Source organism: Pan troglodytes, chromosome 1 (genome assembly GCF_028858775.2).
Source record: "Pan troglodytes isolate AG18354 chromosome 1, NHGRI_mPanTro3-v2.0_pri, whole genome shotgun sequence".
NCBI lineage: Eukaryota > Metazoa > Chordata > Mammalia > Primates > Hominidae > Pan > Pan troglodytes.
In genome coordinates, this window is record NC_072398.2 from 34,795,018 (window position 1) to 34,820,910 (window position 25,893).

General features: G+C 41.8%; 1 protein-coding gene across 2 annotated transcripts in view; it reads right to left on the reverse strand.

The window, feature by feature from the left end:
* The window catches only part of SMYD2 (SET and MYND domain containing 2), a 56,040-nt gene that overhangs the window by 25,510 nt on the left and 4,637 nt on the right, over window positions 1-25,893 (reverse strand). Inside the window, exon 2 of one of the 2 annotated variants that reach the window (XM_003308746.7) lies at window positions 6,404-6,467. The exons of the other annotated variant lie outside the window; for it this stretch is intronic. Within the exon in view, the coding sequence (XP_003308794.3) occupies window positions 6,404-6,467 (64 nt within the window). The remainder of the gene's footprint in view (window positions 1-6,403; window positions 6,468-25,893) is intronic. 2 annotated transcript variants of the gene reach the window in all.

Genomic DNA, 25,893 nt, shown 5'->3' on the forward strand with positions numbered 1-25,893 from the left:
TTGATATGAATGTCCTCAAAAGGAAGGGAATCAAACACAAGGAAAGCTCTGGGAGGAAAGCAGAGTGCTGTCAAGCAGGAGGGCTGCTGACCTGGGACTCAAGAAACCTGCATTTTATCCCCACTCGCAGCGAAGCAGCTGTGTGACAACGCAGATCTCTTAATCCCTTTGCGCCTGTCTCCCTGGCTGTAAATAACATGAACCCTAAGTTACTTAGCAAGTCCAGAATTCTGAGTCTGTGAGTTTACACCTTCCAACAGCGATAATCAGATATCAAGCTTGAAGACTACCAACAAAAGTGGACCAAATAGGGATCATCAGGCATTCATCAGGCACAAAGGATCCCATCAGCAGATCCACAAGAAGCACTCAGAACAGTGCCTGGCACAGGCTGCGCTCTGAAACATTGGTAATTGTTCATTCATTCATTCATTCATTCATTCAACAAGTGCTGCAACTGACCCTAGAGGCAGGGATGGGAGACGAAGTCTTTGACTTCAAGCAGTTTATGGCAATGTCAGAACCAAGATAAAAGTAAGAGCACCTACAGTTAGATACAGTCCCGCTCATAGCAGTTAAAATCAGGTAGCTGGATAAATTCAAGAAAATGCAGAATCAGGTTAAATTTCATCAAAGGAAATTTACCATAGTAATAACGTTTCACTTTCTTTTTTGAAGGTGGATTAACGGAGGAAGGGCAGAGATATAACACGATGGCACTGCACAGCTTTAATTCTTAAAAAAGGAAGATGTGATAGTATCTAGTAAAAATGTCAGGTTTTAAGCATATTTTGATACATTCTCTTCTATCATAGAGATGGTCCACATATTTTAAAGAACCTGACAGCAGCAACTACCCTAGTTTTGCCCATAAGAAATTACAAGCAACCAGACTGGACAAAATTGAAAAAAAAATTAGGCTAACCTGATGAATAGGAATGAATGTTATAAATTACCGTATTTTTGAATACTGGCAGTACTGCTGTATACAGAGTGATTTTGCAACTCTTTATGCTTTTTAAAATGTTATCAATTTTTCTAAAACTTTTCCTACTATTCTTCAAAATTCGAGTTAGTGCTCCCGCCCTGACTGCAATACTTATAAAATTTTCTGTAAACTAGGATCTCATTTTCCAAAAAAAAAAAAAAAAATTAATAAAATACACATATAAGCACAGAAGGGATTCAGGAAGATATATACCAAAGTATTCTCTCAAGGAACAAGATTATGAATACTTGTTCTGTTCTTTTAGTCTGCACTTTCTGATTTTCCCATAATGAGGACAGACTGTGTAACTTAAATCCATAAAAAAGGTGAGATATGGAATTTTTCATACGGATGGTCCTCTTTTAAAACTTCTAATTCATTTTCAACTAAGATAATAACTACTGTGCATGACTTTCACTTTCGTGCACAGTCAAAAATGCTTAAAGATGCATAAAGAGTTGCGAAATTGTCTCATGGTGCACCAGCATTTCCAGCACTGGAAGAAAAGAGTGATTATTATGGCATCCAGTTTTCTGCTGAGCAAATATGTTGCCTTCCTCGATAAGGAGACTGGATTTTCATCATGAAGTCCCTTTTCTGCCTCTAGCATTTGGTGTTTCTATTCTTCTAACAACAAACACAGCCTACCTGTACACATCCACATCTTATTTCTTAAAATGTGGAACAGGGAGAAAATGTCACAGGATTTCTGCTTTCCACTAGCATGATCCTTGAGAAGAAGTGTGCAAAAGCAATCAGGTGGACACCTGACCACCTTATACAAAGATGGCCCGTGCTGCTGAGCTACCATCACTAGGACATATGCTTTGCGTTTTCCCAATACAAGCGATGAGACATACTCAGTCATTCACACACATTTCTTCCTACTGGTGATGTTAAAGATTTAGAAAAAAAGAGTGGCCCAAATTTAAGATGCTTCCTATGGCTGACAGGAGTGAACTGAACCAGGATTGAACCTACGACTCTGGCCCCATTACACTAATCACCCATAACAGCAGCATTTATTAGACATGTTCTATACTTCAGTTATTTTCTAGTCAATGATAAGGGCCTACTATTTTCTCACATGCTCCTCATACACACTTTAAAAAATCCCTTCCTACTTTCAAAGCTTACTCATAACCCCCTCAGCAGCAAAACACAAAGGTTTTCTTCTTTACATTCATTAGAGTTAAGAAATACACCCTAGAAAGTCCTACTGCACAATGATTATTCTATATAACAACTTTCTAAAACTCTTCTCTTGAAAATATCCTGGTACAATTTATGGGTGAGTGGGTGAATGAGTAACATACTTTGCTTCCCAGGCGTATTTAGAAAAATAAATACAGTTCATTAAAACACACAGGTTACAAAATAACGCACCCAACTAAAAAGGAATTTCTGTTTCTTTTGTATTTCCTCCCATTACCCTTTCATGCATTAGCAATTAAAATCTTTCCTCTGGCACCATCACACTGAGTCAAGTGAACTAAGAGGAAAGTAACGGGACAAGATAGAACCAAATTGTATCAAATAAAGCAAAATCCGAAAGCACTGCAGACAGAAGAGGGCTTGGGGAGAACATACACCATGGCTAGGATCCCCTAAGAAGCCTTACTCCATGTAAAGAGGAAATCCCCAGGAAGCAATGTGAGCCTTTAGCACTCTTGGAGAGGTGTCTGGCCAAGGCAACAATGGACGCAGCTCTCCCCTTTCACATCCACTGAAGGCCACTTCTCTTTCTCTGACATTCCCACAGAACCTCCTTTCCTAGAGGGCCCTCACTTCTCCCAAGCACACTACTGTAAAGGGGTGAAAGCCCTCCCCAAGTAGTGTGTAAAGTCTCATCTCTGTTCTGCCACTGTTTGACCTTGGGTGATCTTGGGTCACCCAACCACTTGGGACTACGCTTTCTTATCTACTGACATATTGAACTCGATAACCTCCATCCCAACTCCACCATCTGCTGTGTGGCACTGACCACCTGATGACTCCAGGGGGGTAGGGCCTACCTTTGAGGAAGGACCAGTTAATTACTAGCAGCTGAAGGCCATGCTTTCTTAGGTGGAGAATCACTCAATTACCTTCCTCATCGCTGCTCTTGTTTTGTGCCACGTTTTATCCTTTAAGCAGAGCCTCTACTTTGATCCCACGCAAGCACTCCCTTAAGCCGAACCCTGAACACATTTATATCTGGAGCAAATGCCCCAGATTCCTCCCTAATGATTTCCTTTACGAAGCCCTTGTGCTACCCTTTATTTCTAGGCACTTACTTTTATTAAACCTTTATGCCTGCTCTATCTCTTTATAATACACTGCCCACACTTATTTAGTTCTTCAGTACTAAAGGATGAAAAACCTTAATGGTCATTAGCCTCTTCCTTCAGCAGTGGGAGACAGATGAAACAAAAATGAAACTTACAGGTCAGATCCAGCCTGCCACCTCTAGAAACAAGAGGCTTCAGGAGCTGCGGTACCACTCACCTCCTAGGAGGGTACTTTGGTCACCAGATACTTAACAGAAGCACAGGAAAGCAGAATTACAGAAGTAATCCCCAGTGCTCAGGGTGCCCCTGTCCGGGAACTGAGTGAGCAGCAGGGGAAACTCCATCATGAGGCTGGACACAGCAGGCTCTCTTGGCCTGCAGCCTTGCAACAGTAGAATCCCGTAACTGTTTCCTCCATCCTGGGGTTCCTTGCTCCCCAAGTAATTGTCTCATTATGAAGCGGCCACCTGTACAGTTTTGTCTTCAAGGGCAGGAAATCTAGACTGTTCAACTTCTTGTTGTAGAGTAATAAACTGGCATTGTGGCACATACAGGTTGGGATATTGGTTAATGTGAGCCTCCCCCAAGGGAGGACACCCCTCATTGCACGCTTACAAATGAGGTCTCTGGGTCTGCGAATCTGGGATTCTAGGTCCTGGGGGCAGGGAAACCATAAAGGGCATCTCAAATCCCAATGTGGGCCATGACGATTCATCAAAATACTGCCACCTCATGAGGCCTAACAAGTTAGTTTAGCAGCGTGCTCAGAAGACTCAGACTCGGAGCTAACTCCACATGCCACACACTCTGATGGTACTCATTAATACACTGTTCACAGCTACTTAAAGGAGTTAAGACTCATTTTGTAATAAGCCTTATTCACACAATGTACACCATCAGCACCCTCAAGTTCTTAGAATCCAGTCATTCTCTCAGGCTGAAAAACCAAGCCCCTTAAATCAAAACTATGCTGTTTATTTCTTTGCATAAAGCTAAGCTTTAGTCTAGCCTGAATTACACAAATTCGATTTTCCTGTGGACTGTAATATGTTTATACTAACTCCTCACACCTGTATATAGGGTTACAGCTTATATAAAACTTTAATATCTATCACATCATGTAGTCCCTAACTCATCAAGGTGGGCACCATTGTGCTCAGTTCAGATTTAAAGAAACTGAGCCTCAGGGATGTTTTGTAACTTGCCAATTTCTTTCTTTCTTTTGAGACAGAATTTCACTCTTGTCGCCCAGGCTGGAGTGCAAAGGCACGATCTCGGCTCACTGCAACCTCCGCCTCCCAGGTTCAAGCGATTCTCCAGCCTCAGCCTCCAGAGTAGCTGGGATTACAGGCACCCGCCACCACGCCTGGCTAATTTTTTTCTATTTTTAGTAGAGATGGGGTTTCACCATGTTAGTTAGGCTGGTCTCAAACTCCTGACCTCAGGTGATCTGTCTGCCTTGGCCCCCCAAAGTACTGGGATTACAGGCATGAGCCACCGCGCCTGGCCATAACTTGCCAGTTTCATAGAGCTAGTAAGTAGCAGAGCCAGGACCTGCTCCTGGGACCATGGCCTCCTGCTACTCCATGCCGTATGATCTGAACTACATGTGACTCCCTATGCTTGCTTTGCTACAGAACGGAATGAGTTAATTTTTCTAGAAGTGTTTAACTTACATATAGAAACAGCTAACTCATCTGGCAGGCCTAGAATCAAACCATATATGTCGCAGGGCCTGCTGATCTCTACAATGCCGTTGCACTACTCTATCTACAATTGGTAGGAGCAAAGTATGATCTTTCCTCTTCAAAAGAAGGCACCCTCCCCGAAAACTCAACTACAAGCTCCGTTTATATTCTCACTGCCACACAGGCTGACAGCCTCCAGGAGCCTGCTGTGGGAAACACAGGGAAGGGGACGGTGCATACGGTCTTCAGAGCTAAGGCAGAGTCTGAGCTTCCCAAGCCAAGGTCTCAGCCTGTGCTTCATTCTGGGGAGGGGCCGCTGTCCCTGGGGCGCTACAGTCAGATGAGACACCAGGGCTTAGCAATCTCTCCCACTGCTAAATAATGCTCTTTGAGGCCTTTCAGAAGCCAACAGTGTAGGGAGGTGAGAAAGAAAAAAAAATGAAATAGTGGGTAATCCAAAGTAGACCGGGGATGGGGCTGGAGGGTGGGGATGGGGGAAGGACAACACCAGGTATGGAACAACAAAAAGAGATGCAGCTATAGAGAAAATCTTCCCTGTCCCGTAGAGCCACCCTTTAACAGCATCACCATTTCCCAAGGTGTATTAATAGGTTCCCTTTAAAAATAAATGCCACGGGGTGTCCAGAGAGATCAAACAAGAAGGCTTAGAAATTCACAATGCCATACTAGTATATTAAAGACTATAACAGGTTCTGAAGTAAAGAGACTACATTCCCCTAAATTGTTTGAACATGAAATGCATTTTCTGTGGAATACCTACGAACATTTTGTGGAACAAGTGTTTACTATAACAGTTTGGGAAATACCACTCTTAGGCCCTCAAAGAGTCTACCAAGAATTCCTCCAACATCCTCCTTATTAACCTTCCCATCCCTACATTTCAGGATTCATTTGAGACTCATCCATGCTGAACCCCTCAGCCCTGGCTGCTCCTGAGGCACTGGCCCCAATTACGAGTTCAGAATAGCCCCCCTCTGGCTATACAGAGGCTGGACTAGGGGATCATCTGAGTCTCACTGCAAGCAGGTTAGGTTCAAACAGCCCAAGGGTAAGATGTAGCCTGCTATGGAGGGATTTATAAAAATACAACAACAAAAACGTTAAAAACTTAAAGATAGCATTTTAATATTGTTTATTTGTCAACTCTGCATTTTCCGTCTGTGGCTGCAGTCCTTGGGGCAGACTTGCTAGCACACCTGCCTGTATCTAACATGGTCTTCTTCTGCACCTCGATGTTGGTCCTGCATGCGGCCTCAAACGGTTACTGCCTATCACTGGCCGCCTGTGAGGTCGGGGTCAGCACACATCCAAGGATATCCAGCCACATCCTATGCTTTCCAGCTCTGGCTCCAGGAGGGCGCTGAGGAATGCCATGACAAGGAAGAGGAGGACTTCAGAGGAAATTAGGCCCTCCCTGCCAATGGCCCAGCACCTACCTGACACTCCACATTGCAGTAAAATGCCTGCTTGCATCTTCCACATTTGGACAATCCTTCTTTCCTTAAAAACAGAAAGGGCACTGTAGTGGTGACAGACACAGAAACGTGAAGCTGTACATTTTATCATGCAATAACAAAAGCCACTTGGTTGGAAAGCAGAGCCAAGGTTCACCTTACCTTACTCTCCCACCGAGAAGGCGCATGTTCCTTAAGAGTTTGACCAGATTCAGCCCTTGAGGAGTGAGTGAGTCAAATAGCGCATGCACTCACATTTACTAAACCCACCAGTATGAAGAGCACTGTCCAAAGAGATGAGGGACAACAGCTCTGACTGACTGGTGACCTGGCCAAAGACACCAAGGCTATGAACATCGTCTGCACAGAACTACTGTACAGGTCAGTAGCTCAGGGCAAGTTCAAGTTCTTATGTCCCGATTTTCTCATCTGCTAAAGAGGCACAGAAATAAAACCACATTGAAGGTTTGACCCCATGAAGATGGAGTGTTGGGGTGCACCTACTCTGGTGAAAATCCCATGTGAGTGACAACTCTCATTATTTAGAAATTGCAAGAAATGCAAAGATGGAATTTAGTATGCTAGGACTATTCGAATGTTGTCCAGAAAGCTAAGTTTAAAAGTGCAACCTAGCAAGTGGAGATAGATTCTTTTTTTTTTTTTTTTTTTTGAGATAGGGTCTCACTCTGTCACCCAGGCTGGAGTGCAGTGGCACGATTCTGGCTCACTACAGCTTCGACTTCCCGGGCGTAGGCCGTTCTCCCACATCAGCTCCCAAGTAACTGGGACTATAGGGCACGTGCCACCATGCCTGGCTAATTTTCGTATTTTTTGTAGAGAAGGGGTTTCACCATGTTGCCCAGGCTGATCCCCAACTCCTGGGCTCAAGCCATCCACCTGCCTCAGCCTCCCAAAGTGCTGGTATTATAGGCATGAGCCGCCGTGCCCCCACCAAGAAATAGATTCTTGAATACGGTATTATGGGATCTGATTGCTATACATACCCATTTTGTCAGTGTACTATTTAGCTATTCTTCTGCCTCTTCATAATGGGGTCGATTCAACTTATTCATTGTTATATTATTTTTCCTGCTTCCCATAAAGGACAGGGACATTGTTGCTTCCCAACTGTTAGGTGCTCGCGTGTGTATTGTGTGAGATGAACCAAAGCTTTTTCAAAAGCTGAAAAGCCACTGAATTAAGCCACATACTACAAAACTCTTTACTTTTTTTCCGAAGTGGGGAACAATTACATTGTCTAAGTCAGAGCGCAATCGGTAAAACCTGCTGTCGAACTCTTGCCCACCCCGGTGAAGCCAGCTTCTGGACTTGAGGAGATACCAACACCACGAAGCGGCTACACTACCGCAGAGCCACCCTGTGCCACCTCGTCCCCCTTCCTCTGCAGCCCAGCAGAGCTGACGGGGGCGGGGGCGTGCGCGGTGGGGGCTGACATCTTATAATACGGATATACATATTGTCACGCTGCAGAATCCTCCGCGGCTTCTCGTCAGCAAGTGGTAGTCACCACACTCCTCCTACAGAATTAAGGAAGTCTTCCAAAAATTCTACTGTTGGAACTAAACAGACTGCCTTGCAGCTTTCATGACAGCACTTGGATTCCAAGAAGCAGACTGAAGAATGTGGGAGAAAAATGCGTCTTGGGGTTGAGGCATAAATAAATATTCCAAGTTTGCAGACCTCAATAGTTCAAAAAGGAACCCGCTAATTTAGCTGATGTATTCTCTGGCCTAAAATACTCCCCCTATCCCCTAGGGTATATCTGAAGGGACTGAACTCTGACTTTGCATTTTGGAATATAGAAGAAACAAGATGCACAGACCCTTGCTCTCTCGGGAAATGCACTAAAAAATCACGGTGAAGTGACTCGTCAGCAAGCACTGCGTGATGTGCACTGTGCAGAAATGCCCAGGGGAGGAAAAGCAAAGACAGCAGAGCCAGGGAGGAAGCTTGCAAACTTCTTTCCACAGAGAGGTGTGTCAGGAAATAGATAACGGTGGGAGATGCTACCCTTTAAAAATGTCTATCCAAAAAGTCATCTTTAATATTTGTTTTTATAGGGGGCAGGTTAGAGACCTCTGAGAGTTTGGCTGAAGCTTTTAACTTACTCTAATAACCCACCTTCTCCCCCAACCCTAATGAAACAAAAGAAGTCTGTAAAATTTCAAGGGCTTTGCTGAGCTGTTAAATGCTGAACAACAACAAAAAAAATTAAAGGCTCAGGGGCCACCTGAAAGCCCATATGTAGGACCAGCAAAGAGCCTCTGACACCAGCGTTAAGACCCCCTGATGTAAGAGATTAGAAAATTACCATGGTTAAAAAGACATTTATTAGCTCCACAACATACAAAAAAAGCAAGGATTAATACAGGTTTTCTTGCACAGAAACCAGTAGTAAAGTTAACCTGAAACCAACACTTGTTTGCAGTCTCCACGTAACATCCCAAGGAGAGAGTAGGCAACTAGTCTCTAGGGAACTAAGAAAGAACTCTAGTGAGATTTCATCAAAATAATACCTCTACCAAAGGCTGGCCTTCATTCGAACCAGCTCGTCACCAAGTCCACAGCCACAAATAATAAAGAGCAGGAAGTAAAGGCTAACTTTTCAGTTTTGACAATATGATATGTCATTTCTACTATCTATCTCAGTGATTCTCAAGAAGGTCTACAGACTGCTGGGGTCCCGGAGACCCTTTCAGGGAGTTGGTGAGAGACAGAATTCAGATTATTTGCTTTTTTCTCACTGTTTTAACATTTGCAATGCAGAAGGTGTAAGGCATAAGGCGTAAAGGTTCCTGAAGGGTAGTAAACCTTCAGATGCCTAAGCATAAATCAAAGCCCAGGAAACACTGTATTCTTTTTTTTTTTTTTTTTTTTTGAGATGGAGTCTTGCTCTGTTGCCCAGGCTTGAGTGCAATGGCACGATCTTAGCTCACTGCAGCCTCCACCTCCTGGGTTTAAGCAATTCTCCTCCCTCAGCCTCCTGAGTAGCTGGGATGACATGCATGCGTAATGACACCCAGCTAATTTTTGTATTAGTAGAGACAGGGTTTCACCATGTTGGCCAGGATGGTCTCGAACTCCTGACCTCAGGTGATCCACCAGCCTCAGCCTTCCAAAGTGCTGGGATTACAGGCGTGAGACACCGCGCCTGGCTGCAAACACTATATTCTTTACTGCCACACTGGCAGTAAGAGGGTGAAAGCCAGTCTCATGAATGTCCCTGACGACGCAGTAATGAATATTAACTTTACTAAATCTCGATTCTTAAGTATATATGTCTTTGGCATTGTATAGTGAAGTGGGAAGAATGCAAAAAGTATTTCTGCTTCATACTGAAGTCCAGTGGGTATCTCACGGAAGAGCACTGGTGTGATCACTGGCATTGTAAACTGAACTAGCCACTTTCTTCTTGGAAAAATTCCTGGCTTTTTTTTTTTTTTTTTTTTTAACTTGAAAGAACAGTTTTAGATAAACTGTGGTTATTCAGACTTGAGCATTTGGCAGATATATTACTGAAATGAATGAAGTGAGCCTGTCACTTCCAGGAAAACAACACTTGTTGCCAATGATAAAATTTGAGTTTTCAAGCAAAAATTAGCATTTTGGAAAACATAGATCTGCCATCTTAAGCTTGACAGCTTCTCAATACTGAAGACTTATCTGATGAGACTAGTGGTAATATTAAGAATTATGATTTTTTGATATGGTTTGATAAAATGAGTCAATTTTCAGGAGATCTGTACAATCTAGGTAACTAATATTTTCCAAATGGCCAATGACACTGTTTTAAAAGTTATGCATGGCAAAAAAGTCATTCCAAGTGCAAGGTAAACCAATAGATTTTATGTCATTGAGTACATAAAGTTCACAATATGGCTTCTGATTGCACATCACAACTTTTAAGACAACATCAATTATCAAAGTTTACTGATTAATCAAATAAGAACATCCGCATTTAACTGAGAAGGGTATCGAAATACCCTTCTCTTACCAATTACATATCTATGTGAAACTTTATTTTTGCTACATAATCCAACTAAAACATAACATGACACACTGAATTCAGAAGCATATTTGAAAATCCAGTTGTCTTCTATAAATCCAGACATTAAAGAGACTTACAAAAATTTAAAACAAAAACACTATTCTCAGTAATTCTTTTGTTTTGGAAGATATTTCTCACAGAAAAATGTTAGCATAATAGTTGTCATTTTAAAATGAATAAACCTTCATAATTTTCTGTTTAACTTGACATATGATACATAATGATTGCTATAACTCATATAAACAAAAGCTCTCTGCGGTTCTCAATAATTTTTAAGAGTACAGAGGGACCCTGAAACCAGAAAGTTTGAAAACTGCTGATCTATTTTAGTAATCTCATCAGGTCTAAGAAGCTATTGTTATTCCTATTTTTCAAATGAAGATAATGAGGATCTTAGACGTGAAACAACTAATCTAACATGGTCATTCTGCAAGTAGGTGGCAGAATTGGAATTCACACATTTTGTTTCCATCACGCCGAAGCATCCTTCCTTGAGTGCTGTGACAATGGTTCAGGAGGGTAGACTCCACACAGCAAAAATAGTCTCTCTACATGAGTGGATAAGCTAATAGTAACAACAAAGCATAGGAGAGGCATGCTTTACTCTGGTCTGCATAATGCCCCGGCTCCAGTGGTATCCCATTAATGTCACTTTGCTTTAAAGATGCAATGGGGAGGGGATCCAGGATCATTTTTCAAAATGAGATATGGGGAGGGAACATCCGCACAGAAGAGCGTCTCTCAACCCATTGTGCTCCAGGAACCCATTTCACTTGAAACAGATTGTAAGAAAACAAGGATTGATGTATTTATTGTGTACATAGAAGGTCCCTCCTCTCATTCAGTATCGTGAGCCTACATGTTTCTCCAACAGATCCTGGGAGAGTCCAAGCTGGATCATGTGCTCTAGGAACCTGGTGAGAGAACACCGCACTCCTCACTAAAAACTGAAAAGCTTTGCCTGGCTCTAGGGAAGATTTTACTACATGTATGCTCAGTGAACCAAATACCTGGTTATATGTAAATTTTCTTTTAAAATAATAATTTCAACTTTTATTTTAGATTCAGGTTTGCTGCATAGGGATTTTGCATGATGCTAAGGTTTGGAATATAAATGATCCCATCACCCAGGTAGTGAGCATAGTGCCCAATACATAGTTTTTCAGCCCTTGCTCCCTCCCCTCTCTCCTTCCTAGTAATCCCAGGGTCTAATGTTGCCATCTTTACGTCCATGAATACCCAATGTTTAGCTCCCACTTCAAAGTGAGAACATGGCTGGGTGTGGTGGCTCACGCCTGTAATCCCAGCACTTTGGGAGGCCGAGGAGGGGAGATCACGAGGTCAGGAGATCAAGACCATCCTGGCTAACACGGTGAAACCCTGTCTCTACTAAAAACACAAAAAATTAGCTGGGCATGGTGGCAGGCGCCTGTAGTCCCAGCTACTTGGGAGGCTGAGGCAGGAGAATTACTTGAACTCGGGAGGCAGAGGTTGCAGTGAGCCGGGACAGCGCCACCGCACTCCAGCCTGGGCAACAGAGATTCTGTCTCAACAACAACAACAAAGAAGTGAGAACATGAGGTATTTGGTTTTCTGTTTCTGCATTTGCTTAGGATAAGGGCCTCCAGCTGCAACTATGTTGCTGCAAAAGACATAATTTCATTCTTTTTTATGACTGCATAGTATTCTATGGTATATATATATATATATATATATATATATACAGTTTTGTTTATCCAGTTCACTGTTGATGGGCACATAGGTTGATTCTGTGTCTTTGCTAGTGTGAACAGTGTTGCAATGAACATTTGAGTGCATCTGTCTTTTCAGTAGAACAATTTATTTTCCTTTGGGTATATACCCAGTAAAGGGATTGCTGGGTCGAATGGTAGTTCTAAGTCCTTTGGGAAATCTCCAAACTGCTTTCTACAGTGGCTGAACTAATTTATATTCCCACCAACAGTGTATAAGCGTTCCTTTTTCTCCACAGCCTCACCAGCATCTGTTATTTTTTAATTTTTCTGGAGACAGGGTCTCAATCTGTTGCCCAGGTTGGAGTGCAGTGGCATGATCATGGCTTGTAATTATGGCTGCAGCCTCAAACTCTTGTGCTCAAGCAATCCTCTCACCTCAGCCTCCCAAGTAGCTGGGACCACAGGGACACACTACCATGTCCGGCTAATTTGCTATTTTGTAGAGATGAGGGCCTCGCTATGTTGCCCAGGCTGGTCTCAAACTCCTAGTCTCAAGTGATCCTCCTGCCTCAGCCTCCCAAAGTGCTGGGATTACAGGTGTGAGCCAGTATGCACAGCCACATCTGTTATTTTTTGACTGTTTAATAATAGCCATTTTAACTGATGTGAGATGGTTTCTCATCGTGGTTTTGATGTGGATTTTTCTGATGATTAGTGATGTTGAACATTTTTTCATGTTTATTGGCCACTTGTATGTCTTCTTTGCCCACTTTTTAACGGGGTTACTTGTTTTTTGCTTGTTGAATTAACTTCTTCACAGGTTCTGGATATTAGACCTTTGTCAGATGCACAGTTTGTGAATATTTTCTTCTACTCTGTAGGGTGTCTGTTTGCTCTGTTGATAGTTTCTTTTGCTGTGCAGAAGCTCTTTAGCTTAATTAGGTCCCACTTTCAAGTATTGTTTCAACTGCTTTTGAAGACTTAGTCATAGTCCTTTGCCAAGGCCAATGTCCAGAATGGTATTTCCTAGGTGTTCTAGGATTTTTATAGTTTGAGGTCTTACATTTAAATATTTAATCCATCTTGAGTTAATTTTTGTATAAGGTAAAATGTAAGGGTCCAGTTTCATTCTTCTGCATATGGCTAGCCAGTCATCCCAGCACCATTTATTGAATAGGGAGTCCTTTCCCCATTGCTTATTTCTGTTGACTTTGTCAAAGATCAGATGACTGTAGGTGTGCAGCTTTACTTCTGGGTTCTCTATTCCGTTCTGCTGGTCTATGTCTCTGTTTTGTAACCATACCATGCTGTTTTGGTTACCATAGCCTTACAGTATTATTTGAAGTTGGGTAATGTGATGCCTCTGGCTTTGTTCTTTTTGCTTAGGATTGCTTTGGCTATTTGGGGTCTCTTTTGGTTCCACATGAATTTTAGAAAAGTTTTTTTCTTATTCTGTGAAAAATGACTTTGGTAGTTTGGTAGGAATAGTGTTGAAATCTGTAGATTGCTTTGGGCAGTATGGACATATTAACAATATTGGTTCTTCCAATCCATGAGAATGGAATGTTTTTCCATTTGTTTGTGTCATCTCTAATTTCTTTCAGCAGTGTGAATTTTCTTAACATAGGTCTTCTTGGGCCAGCTTGCCTTCAGAGCAGAGAAGAAAAGCTAACAGTTTTTGATAGCTACTGTTACTGATAGTGAATAACATAAGAATCGCCTTTGATCTATTTTGGTTTAAGCAATTCTAGATGAGGTGGTGGGGTGGAGGCGGGGATGAAGCCCTGTTTAAATTATTCAGATATGTGCTGCAGTTCTTTCCAGAGCTAGCGAGAGATTTAAACTCTTCATAAGTCTCATGGCTGAAATTCAAACTAAAACTTGCTGAGCTGGTACCTGCACTGTGTATGTGCAGTATATGTGCTTGAGAGAGGAGAGAGATCCTATGAGTGTTCGACTATTGCTGACTGAGGAGTTACAGCCAGAGAGAAACTTCATATGGGCTATCCATTTTCGCTGTAGGACTATACAAAGCATTTGGAACAAACTCCGTTCCTACAAAAGACACAGTCGTAAATTTTTCATTTGCAATGTAATCTGATCTGAATTGTTCAGGAAGTCTGGGAAAAGACTGAGCAAAATAAAGAAAACAAAATTTCCCTAAAAAAAAAAAAAAAAAAACTGAAATAACCCCAAAGGAATGGAGCGAAGAGGAAAGTGTAGAGTGAATCACTAATAACCTCTCACAGTGGTTCTCAACCTTGGTTGTCTGGGGCAGGGATCATCAGTTCTCATTCAATTGGTATGTGTTGGGCCCAGGCACTAGGACTTTTAGAAAGCTCCCAGGAGATTCCAGTGTGCTTCTAGAATGCGGAGCCACAGGCCTATGGTAACACATTTGGGTGGAGTGGCTTTTTCGTGTGGAAATTGCTGTATACAGTTGAAGCACTCTGCAAGGCAGATTGTTTAGATTTTTCTGAGATTCTTAAGAATGAGTCACAGGATGGATCAGGTTGTTTAACTACCTTGATGATGAACATTTACATAAGAATAAAGTAGCTGACCCTGTCTTTTTCTAACCTAAGATCAAGTATCCTAGAAGCAGGTGCAAGTTTTAAGAAAGAAAACCTCAGCTTTCGTTCTGCTGCTTCTTGATTCCTGTCTCACAATTTAGGATGAATATGATGAGTTACTCTTCCCACTTCCCTCTCTCAAATCCTTTTTTCTTTCTGGTACTTGATGTACTATGTGATCTTGGGCAAGTTACTAGTCCTTTCTGAACCTCAGTTTCCTTCACTGTCAAATAAAGATATCGTTTCCACCTCATAGGTTTGCTATGAAAGTTAAATGAGAAAATGCAAGCAAAACATTTAATACATTGCTTAGAACACTGTAAACGTTCAATAAATGCTGGGTACTACTACACTTTTAATTAGTCTTTGTGCTTTTTTTTTAAAGTGATGTCAACTGTTGAAATACCATCAGCACAGTCTCACTCAGACTCATAGCTAGAGGATCTATGTTTCTAAAGCCTTTGTTTTATGGGCAAATATCTACCCTACTGTGAACAGAAGGGCTCTCTGAACTTAAGAAATAGTTCTATCCACAAAGGAAGAAAAGAAATGTTACAGGAAAATGCAAGTATTTGATTATTACTGACTGGAACAGAACTTAGAAGACACGCTCCTGTCATTTCCTACTGGAGGAGACACACACAGTGATTAATTTCCTTGCTTTTAAAAATCGGAAACCATGAAGATCAACAAGTTAGAAATGTAATTAACAACTCCTGCTAGTTAATGCGTTGCCGCAGGTGCTGTTGGTCTAGATAAAAAGGATTTGATTCTGTAAGCTCCCTACTTTCTGCTACTGAAATGAATGCTTAGTGGGTTTCACCATGAAAGAAAATGATACTGGCATAGAGGGGGTTTGCAATAACAATTACTTTTAACTAATGGTGACAGAAGAAGTGACAAGTACGCTCTGTTGAACAGAGGCAGCCCCAGCCAAATGAAAAAGAGAATGGGAAAAAAGCCCCAGCAGTGCAATATAACTTCACCATAGGTTGAAATAAGACAATCAGAAACAAAGTTAGCCTCCCACCCAGCGAGGGTGGTTATACTAGCAAGGCCTCCAATCTTGTTTAAGAGAAATAAAAATTGGAGGAATTGTGGCAGAACCCTATTATAACCCTGGTCAGGACACAAGGATAATACTCAGGCTACAGGTTTTTGTGTAATAGTGAAAGGTGCTCCATACATCACTTTAATCCACAATGTAACAGTGAACGGGACCCACGTGCAGCGGGGGGCTTCTTCCCAGGGCTGTGCTGAACCTTCGCTCAGCACCAGGCTTTGTTCTGAGGCTTGTTAAAAGTTAGAGCCCGCATCCTCTTGGGGAGGCAGGAAATATTTAGGGCAGTAAGGTAGCAACTAATAGGTTTTCCCAACTATTGGAACTGGAGCTGTAATTTACAAGGAGGAGGCTGGGCTTGGTGGTCAGAGTAATGGCTGACCTAGTTATAAAATAACACAGATCTGTTTTCATGCAGGCTCTGGCCCAGACAAAATTTACCTTTGCCTTAGAAAGCAAAAAAAAAATTCATGAAGCTTATGAATATAGGAGAGAAATATTTAGCCTGTGAAACAGTGAACATTACATTTTCTTTTCAGCCCCTGGACAACACCTATATCCGAAGCTCCTCTTGTAGGCCCTGCACAATCTCTAACAGTTAAAGCTCGTCCAAAGAATGAATGTACGCACTTTTAAAATTTCATGTCTTCCTCTGGAAATGCTCTGTCTTAACTTTTGTGCAAGGTCAGAGTAACACTTCCTTGCTACTTTTATCTTTACTTCTCTAATGCCTTCTGATTGAAAAGTCAAAAGCAAAGAAACAACGAATGCCTTTCTAACTCAGTTCTCTCATAGAGGAACTGACAATAAAATAATATCCACCGCTTCTTCCAGTTAAATGACAGATGTTACTATTAGTACTTTGTAATGAATACCAATATTATTAGATTCCCCTATGCTTGCTGTTGCATAAAACTCACGTGATTAAAAATCAAAGAAAATGACAAAACCAAAGTAATATAAATAACTACTTGAAAACTTAAAATACTCCTAACAGTATTCCTCACTTCAACATTCTGTCCGTAAAACAGAAATAAACCATGGTAAAAATTCCTTTATAGTCTAATGCTAATTGTGAGTTCCCAGAACATGGTCAGGTCTGCTGCAGCAAAACATGTGTTAACTACCTGTCCAGACAGAACTGTTCTGAATCTTACTTACAGGAAAATGTGTGTTTTTTGTTTGTTTGTTTGAGAGAGGGTCTTGCTCTGTCACCTAGGCTGGAGTGCGGTGGCACAATCTTGGATCACTACAACCTCTGCCTCCCGGGTTCAAGAGATTCTCCTGCCTCAGCCTCCAAGTGGCTGGGATTAATTACAAACATGAACCACCACACCCAGCTAATTTTTGTATTTTTAGTAGAGACGGGGTTTCACCATGTTGGCCAGGCTGGGCTTGAACTCCTGTCCTCAAGCCATCCGCCCGTCTTGGCCTCCCAAAGTGCTGGGAATACAGGCGTAAGCCACCGCGCCTGGCCTGGAAAATGTTATCTTTTTAATTGCCTACAGAAGAATTTTAAGAGTTGAGATTCTCTCATCCCCTCAGTTTTATTTTCCTGCAAACAAAATATAAAAAACTGAATTACCAATTTGTTTAGGCGAATTACCCCGAATTGTGGACTTTACCTTGAAAACTTAAACTGATCAGATACCGTTTGAACAGATTTAGCAGACATTTTTCTTTCAATCCTTATTGATTCCATTTGTATTTCTCTGAATGGAGAACATTTTTAATACTATAAAACCTTGCACATGAGGCTGTAAGAAGACATGTTAATCTATCATAGCTAAATAATTTCTATTCAAAAGTGTTATTTTCTAGGTACAAAAGTACTGTGCTACAGCCATACTGGGAAATAATATTTTTGTTTAAAAAAAAAATGAGTGGCTGGGCACGGTGGCTCATGCCTGTAATCCCAGCACTTTGGGAGGCCGAGGCAGGTGGATCACCTAAGGTCAGGAGTTCAAGACCAGCCTGACCAACATGGAGAAACCCCGTCACTAGTAAAAATACAAAATTAGCTGGGCGTGGTGGCGGGCGCCTGTAATCCTAGCTACTCGGGAGGCGGAGGCAGGAGAAATGCTTGAACCTGGGAGGCGGAGGTTGCAGTGAGCTGAGATCACGCCATTGCACTCCAGCCTGGGCAACAAGAGCAAAACTCCATCTCAAAAAAAGAGCTATTTGGGGAAATCTGCCCTGCCTACATGAGAGTGGTAAATATAAATATCAGGCAAAATGATTCAGCATCCAAATGGCCCACATGACCTGGAATTGAGAGCAGAAAGCTACCCCTAGGACTGAGCTCTTTGAAGATACAGAAGTTAGGGAAATAGCACTTACTGAGCATGTTGTCTTATTCATCTCTGAAACTCCACAGTGAGAGCACAATGCTTGGAATAGTAGGATGTTCAAAAAATGTAAATATTAAATTATTGTAAAATAAATACAAACAAGTCGATAAATAAAATGAAAGCTGTGTGGGCTGAAGTAGTTAAGAAAAAGCTTTGGACCGGGTGCGGTGGCTCATGCCTATAATCCCAGCACTTTGGGAGGCCAAGGTGAGTAGATCACCTGAGGTCGGGAGTGCGAGACCAGCCTGGCCAACATGGTGAAACCCCATCTCTATGAAAAAATACAAAAATTAGCCAGACGTGGTGGCACGTGACTGTAATCCCAGCTACTCAGGAGACTGAAGCGGGAGAATCGCTTGGACCTGGGAGGCAGAGGTTGCAATGAGCAGAGATCGTGCTATTGCACTCCAGCCTGGGTGACAGAGAGAGACTCTGTCTCAAACACACACACACACACACACACACACACACAAACAGAAAAAGATAAAGCTTTAGAAAGAGATGCAATTTGAGCTGGATCTTTCTTGAGTATAAACAAACTGAGGCTCTAAGGCCTTACCTAGGAAGGAGGCAGAGGATAAGGAAGGAAATATTACAGAGCAAAGTACTCTAGATGACAAATAGACAATAGGAAGAATGAAGAATGACATTCTTCAGCTTTGCAAAGACCACCCAAATTGAACTTGGAGTCTAAGTCAAAATGTAGTGAGGGATAATGCTGGATACGATGGGAGGGGCACTTAGTAGGGAACTTGTCCTGAAGAAAGCAGGGAGTCAATGAAGAGTTCTGAGAGTATTTACAAGAATTCATTTCCAAGAATGAACAGTTGCATATTAAGAGAGGTGACGAGGCCTATGCAAAGGGCCACTAGCAAGATAAGATGCAGAAATGAGACTAATATATTTCGCAAATATTTATTGCAGTAACAGAGGCTAGTCTTCTTGCTAAATGCTGGGGTTACAAAGATGAGTAAGACCTAGTTCATGCATTCAAGGAGCAAGTGTGATAAAGGAAGTTTGTATGAGGTGCTGTGGGAGCAAAGACGAAGGGAACTAATCCAGACTGCAGAAATCAGGACAGATTTCTCAGAACCAAAGGAGTGAGCCAGGCAAAGAGGGACATAGAGAGGAGAATCAGCAAGGTGCATATATGTGTGTGCATGTGTGTATATGTGTGCATTCATTACTATAAACAATTTAGGATGACCAGAGTGAAAATAACACAGCAGAGCAAGCTAGACTCAGATATGGCTCCTGAGGCTTGGCCTGAGGGTGTCCATCAGGAAGCCCCGACTCTACCATGGAGTTCTATCAGGGGCGTCCTCAGATTCACAGACAGAGAAGATCAAGAGAGGTGGGCTTCTCTCTCTCTCTCTACCTAGAAAATATTTAGTAGCTGAGTGCCTTGTAAAGCTGGAACATGTGCAGAAATCAATTAAATATTGGATGAAATAAATAGATTGTTCCTAAATCCCTACTTCCTTGTTAACCTGAATGTTTTAAAGTTAAAAAACAAACAAACAAACAAAAACCCTAAAGGTTTTTTTAGAGTGCTGTTTAAAATATTTACTCAGGTGTATGGGTAGGCCATATTTCATTAACTTCTAAAATATATCTACCCAGAGCTGGGGCTATTTTAACCAACTTAGGGATGTTGCCAATTCATTGGACCTAAGTATTATCTGATCAAAGCTCTCTCCTAGTTTGTGTCAGTCATGAGACAGGGTGTTGTAGTTGTAGGAGTGGAAAGATGTGATGTCTTTCCTCATCCATCATAAGGGTCGTGGCCAACACCCCTGGAAGAAAAGACATACTAGCAAGATAAAAACATAACAAATGTATTTAGTCAAAGTTTTTATGTAAAACAAGATCCTTCAAAATGAGAGCCCAATAACTCAAGAACTCAAGGAAAACTGCCTATTTTTATGCTTAGGTTCAATGAAGAATGGACAAAAGGGTATGAGCTAATAATGGTAATAGACTGAGGGGCAGGGAAGGTCACAGAGTCTTCGCTTCTGAGGCCCTTCCAACCCCTTTCAGTGGAAAGTGCTCTGTATGCCAAAGGGCCAAACTTCGGGGTATCATTTTCTGAGTGTCAACATGGTTAAACATTCTGGTTAACAGAATGTTCTTCATGACATCCCTGGATGACCAGAAGAAAGAAAAAGAACAAACCTTCCTGCCTTTTATACAGCATCTGCTGAAGCCTTACAAAATTCAAGGAACTGGAGGTAAAATAAAGATGAATAAAAGCTGGAAAATAAGCTCCGTGGTGGTAGGGATTTTTGTTCCTTTTCTTTGGAGTTGTTTTCCAGAACTATAGAACCCACTAAGTGTCCACAAATACAAATGTTTTTGATTGAGTTAAAAAGTAGAATTCCTACCCTTAGGGAGTATACTATTGGCTCATAATTAAATGTGTCTTATTGGTGAGGTTTTAAGAGCATATGAGGCTATCACTGTGAACAGCAACTGTCACTGTACCACGGATTCATGGAATTGACAGACAAGAGATTTTTCAGGTGGCAAATGAGCAAATGTTTCCTATCCAAACATCACCAGAGTAAGAAAAATCCCCATCTCATCAAAAATATGAGCCAGTACCTACATCCCTGAAGAGTCTTTCTTGGTACCCAGATTAAAGAGAACACAGATTTCAACATAACTCCTTCCAAGTGCCAAGACATAAAATCCTTGAGATTTTTATTTGGCTCTAATAAGAACCTGTATCTTTTTGGACAGCCAGATTATCTTACCATGTCCCTCCCCCAAGATACATTCAGGTCTTCAAGCCCTGTGTGAATTTCACTTCTCTAGGGAGTTGTCCTTGTTTCTCCTCTCCTCCATGATGACTCCGCGTCCCCTGGGCACCAACACACCCTGAGCATCACAGTGCACTCACTAAGACACAACTGTGTCTTTGTTATTATAGCACGCATTCATTTTTATCTCTAGGGACTATAAACTTGCCAAAGATAAGCACTTATGAATTCTCAGATCCACTTTTTCTATAAAAGCTAACCCAATCCATTTTAATAACATACATACAATATTTCTACTTAGTCATCCGAAACCTTCCACTTCATGTACAAGAGTCGCTAGATTTTATGTTAATAAATTAACACAAGGAGTTCCATGCTATTTTTAAATTTTTGATTGAAAAAGAATCTGAGAGACACAGCTGGATTCTCAGCGAATGTATGGACTAGAAAGATAAGTTGTTTCCTGAACCTTCAAGACTTTTTTGTATTATTTTCCTGCTAAATTGCATATTTCTGTCCTTCAGAGAAGTCTTGAAGAGATCTGATTTCCTTCTGTTCTATTGTGTTGGTGTGAACGCCTTTGCAATTGAATAGGAAGCCGCGGAGGGTGGCAGGAACAAGTCAGCAGAAGTTACACAAAGTGAGGTGTGTGCTTTGTGACTGGTTAGAGCTCTAATGAGGCCAAGGTCATGGGTTCAACCCCTGAAAAGGCAGGTACTTCAGTTAATTCCCTGCCAAAGGACTGCACCCCTAAACTACTGCAGATTTCCTAGAAATCCAAAGAAGTGAAGGTTGGGGATGTGGGTGGGCTAACAATGCAAGTTCCTGAGAGGCAAAGGAGACCTCAAAATGCCCTGCCTCCCTCAAGTGTCAGAACAGGCCACTCATCAGGAGGAAGGGGCCAGTGCAGGGGCCCCTGCCCTGACACAGCTACAGAAAAACGCTGAGTGAGCAGGAGGATCAGAAGAGAGCTCAAGGTCTGAATCTGCCAAGTAAAATCAGGGTGCCTTGTTCTAGGTGTGTCTAGTTCCCTAGTGATCATCAGGACACACATACACATGTATTCAAAGATACGTAACCAAACCCATGGAGGAGCTGTCTGTGAGAAGAGCAGGAAATGAGAGGGAACATTCTGAAAAATCAAATTTGCCTTGCACATACCAGATAAAAGCATACCTTGAACTCAGAAGTATGATTACCTCAACTACATCTGAGGTCCAAAAAAAAGATGTGTGTGGATGGGGGGAGTCAATTTAATTATTCATGACTCCAGGAAGATAAAGCATGCTTGTAATTATTGATTGCTTCCTTCGAGGACAGAAATAAAGTGGCATAAAACAGTAATTATTTCATATTTTTATACTGACAGGGAAAAGAGGAGGGAATATTAACCTAAGTTCAAAGCAGTAAGCCTAAAACACCCAAATAGTAGAAACTTCCTTTGCAATTCTCTCACTATACCAAATCCTAAAAGAGACAATTTTGCTGTCCTGAATTCTCACCAATTCTGAGTTCTCCCAAAGACCAGGTTCCTGCCGAACTATAGCAGTGAGCCCTGGATCTTCTCAAAGAAATTTAACATATTTTTACAAGAACCTTCTCACAGGTGGTGTGCAACTTGCCTGTTCTACAGGAATACCAACCAGGGGCTGCCTCCTATAGCTGCACCATAAATTCCATTTCCACAACTCAAGAGATTTAACTTCTGCAGAGAGAGATCCTGAAGAATGGATTTGCTTAAGGAAAAAAAAAAAAAAAAAGACTATGGGCTGATGCTGCCCTATCACACGGCACAGAAACAAACTCTTTATATGTAGGTATAAAGGCTGAGATGACTAACTCTGGTTTAGTCCTAGTGTAATATTAAAAATATTCCAAGCCTACAAAAGGACCAAAGCCTCATGTTCTTTTTATGTTTTATTACATAATAATTCATACATATAAAAGAATATGTGTAGCTCTTATGCAAATTTCAAAGCATTATAATAAAAACAACATGTCTAAGTCCATATCAGCATAAAATATAGATCTAAGATGGCTGAATCAAACATTTTTTAAAACTTTAAATAATTCTTTAAACAATGCATTCGTTTGTTAAATTGTTGGCCAATTATAAATTCTATTCAATCAAGGAGATATCAGAGATGGATTAAGCCCCCAGTCTCCAGGGAACCACACAGTAGTAAAGTAGGGTGAAGTCCCTGGGTGAACCACACAGTAGGTTCAGGCCAAAGGGGGCACAGAAAGATCACACGAGGAACAGGGAGATTTGGCTCCATCCTTGAAGGTCATGGAGTCTGGCCTTTAAGAGGCACTCAATAAATATTTGACAAAAAAGGTGTGAAATTCAGAGAAACCACTTAACTTCTCTAACACTCAGTTTCTTTCTATGTAAAATGGAATAAGGCCCTGTGTATACCAGCCATCCTTGGAAGGATCAAAATAAGAATGTATCTGGAAATGCTTTATGGGCTGCAAAGAGCAATATGATTTAAAGAAATGCCATTTTATACAGGTTCTTCGATTTTTTTTTGATTGAGAGGATTCTGTGCAATTGCTTTGGGAGGGAAAGGTGTTAGATGGTGGTTTTAACTCACCAGGGTTTGAATTTCACTTCAGGATATCCTGCTGTTATTCTGTCTCTTTCATCTGAAATCGGTTCCAAACGTGCAGCTTGGTCACTGAGCCCCTATAAGCTATAACAGAAATTATGTTCCCCGCATATGAAAAATAACGTGAGTTACTGGCACATTTGAAGTCTTAAAGGATGGCTCCTTGCTGCAGTTGAAACAATTGTGCTGAAAGTAAAAGGCAGAAAGGAGCCCTGATATCCTTGCAATGTGGAAAATTCTGTTTTCTTCCATTTCTCTCTATAAATATTTGTTTTTTCTTATTAAAAGAATATTAAAGTGCCTAAGACTTTGGAGTGAGAAAAGGCTCTTTTTTGAAGAAGGTTTACCTGTGTAGGTATATTATATTATTTCCATTAGGTTTTGAAAAATACTGAAAACTAATCCCAGACCCCATCATTAATTCTGGGGAACCCAAGGTTGAGAACTGCTGGTTGTGGCTATGGGTCAACAGGCCATCTTTTTTTTTTTTTTTTTTTTTTTTTTTTTTGAGACATAGTCTAACTCTGTCTCCCAGGCTGGAGTACAGTGGCGCACTCTCAACTCGCCACAACCTCCACCTCCCGGGTTCAAGCGATTCTCCTGCCTCAGCCTCCCAAGTAGCTGGGATTACAGGCGCCCGCCACTATGCCCAGCTAATTTTTGAATTTTTAGTAGAGATGAGGTTTCACCATGTTGGTCAGGCTGGTCTCAAACTCCTGACCTCAGGTAATCCGCCCGCCTCGGCTTCCCAAAGTGCTGGGATTACAGGCATGAGCCACCACGCCCAGCCAATAGGCCAGCTTAATGGTGACTCCACTGGTCAACAATTTCCAGTATTTCCCTCCTAGTATTCACCCCTCCCCACAACTCCATAAAAACGCCCCTAAAATTATAATATTTTATCACACAATTTAATTAAGTTAGAAACATTTAGCCAGCAGAGTTAATCAAACAAGTATGAGATCAGGCCAGGCGTGGTGGCTCATACCTGTAATCCCAGCACTTTGGGAGGCCAAGGCAGGTGGATCACCTGAGGTCAGGAGTTCAAGACCAGCCTGGCCAACATGGTGAAACACTGTTTCTACTAAAAATACAAAAATTAGCCAGGCATGGTGGTGCATGCCTGTAATCCCAGCTACTCGCGAGGCTGAGGCAGGAGAATCACTTAAACAGCGGAGATCGTGCCATTGCACTCTAGCCTGGGTGACAGAGTGAGACTCCATCTCAAAAAAAAAAAAAGAAGAGAGATCAGAGTGATTTTGATGGCTCACTATGTGCTAGGGTTGTACTGACTTAGCTTGGTTGGTAGGGTGGGTATTCATACACTTTTTTTTTTTTTTTTTTGAGATGGAGGCTAGAGTGCAGTGGCATGATCTCAGCTCACTGCAACCTCTGCCTCCTGGGTTCCTAGGTTCAAGCCATTCTCCTGCCTCAGCCTCCCAAGTAGTTGGGACTATACCACACCTGGCTAATTTTTGTATCTTCAGTGGAGACAGGGTTTCACTGTGTTGGCCAGGCTGGTCTCAAACTCCTGACCTCGAGTGATCCATCTGCCTCAGCCTCCCAGAGTGTTGGGATTACAGGTGTGAGCCACCATGCTCAGTCCGCACTTTTTTATTTTTTTTAAGAGACAGGGTCTCACTTTGTCTTCCAGGCTGGAGTAAGTGATATGGCTTCCTGCAGCATCAACCTCCTGACTCAAGGGATCTTCCCACCTCAGCCTACCCAAGTGTAGCTAGGACTACAGGCCCAGGCTACCACAGCTGGCTAAACTAAATAAAATTTTTTTTGTAGCGAATGGGGTCTTGCTATGTTGCCCAGGCAGGTCTCAAAATCTTGGCTTCAAGTGATCCTCCCACCTCAGCCTACCAAGTCCTGGGATTAACGGCACTGGCATTAGTACGCACATTTTACAGATAAGGGAACCTGGGAGTTCAGAGAGGTTAAGTGATAACTGGCCTAAAGACAAACCATCAGGAAAGAATGAAACCAGAATTCAAACCCAGTCCACCTGCCACAAAGTCCCTGCTTTGTGGTTTCTACTGAAATAAGGTCATGCACTAACAACATTTTAGTCAATGACAGACCACGTGAACAAAGGTGGTCATAAGACTGTGATACCATATTCTCACTGTGCCTTTTCTATGTTTAGATATGTTTGGATACACAAATACTTACCATTGTGTTACAACTGCCTACAGTATTCAGTACAATAACATGCTGTACAGGTTTGTAACCTAAGAGCAACAGGCTATACCATACAGCCTAGGTGAGTAGTAGACTCTCTCACGTAGCTTTGTGTAAGTACACTCTAGCATGCTGGCACAAGGATCAAACTGCTTTACTAAGGC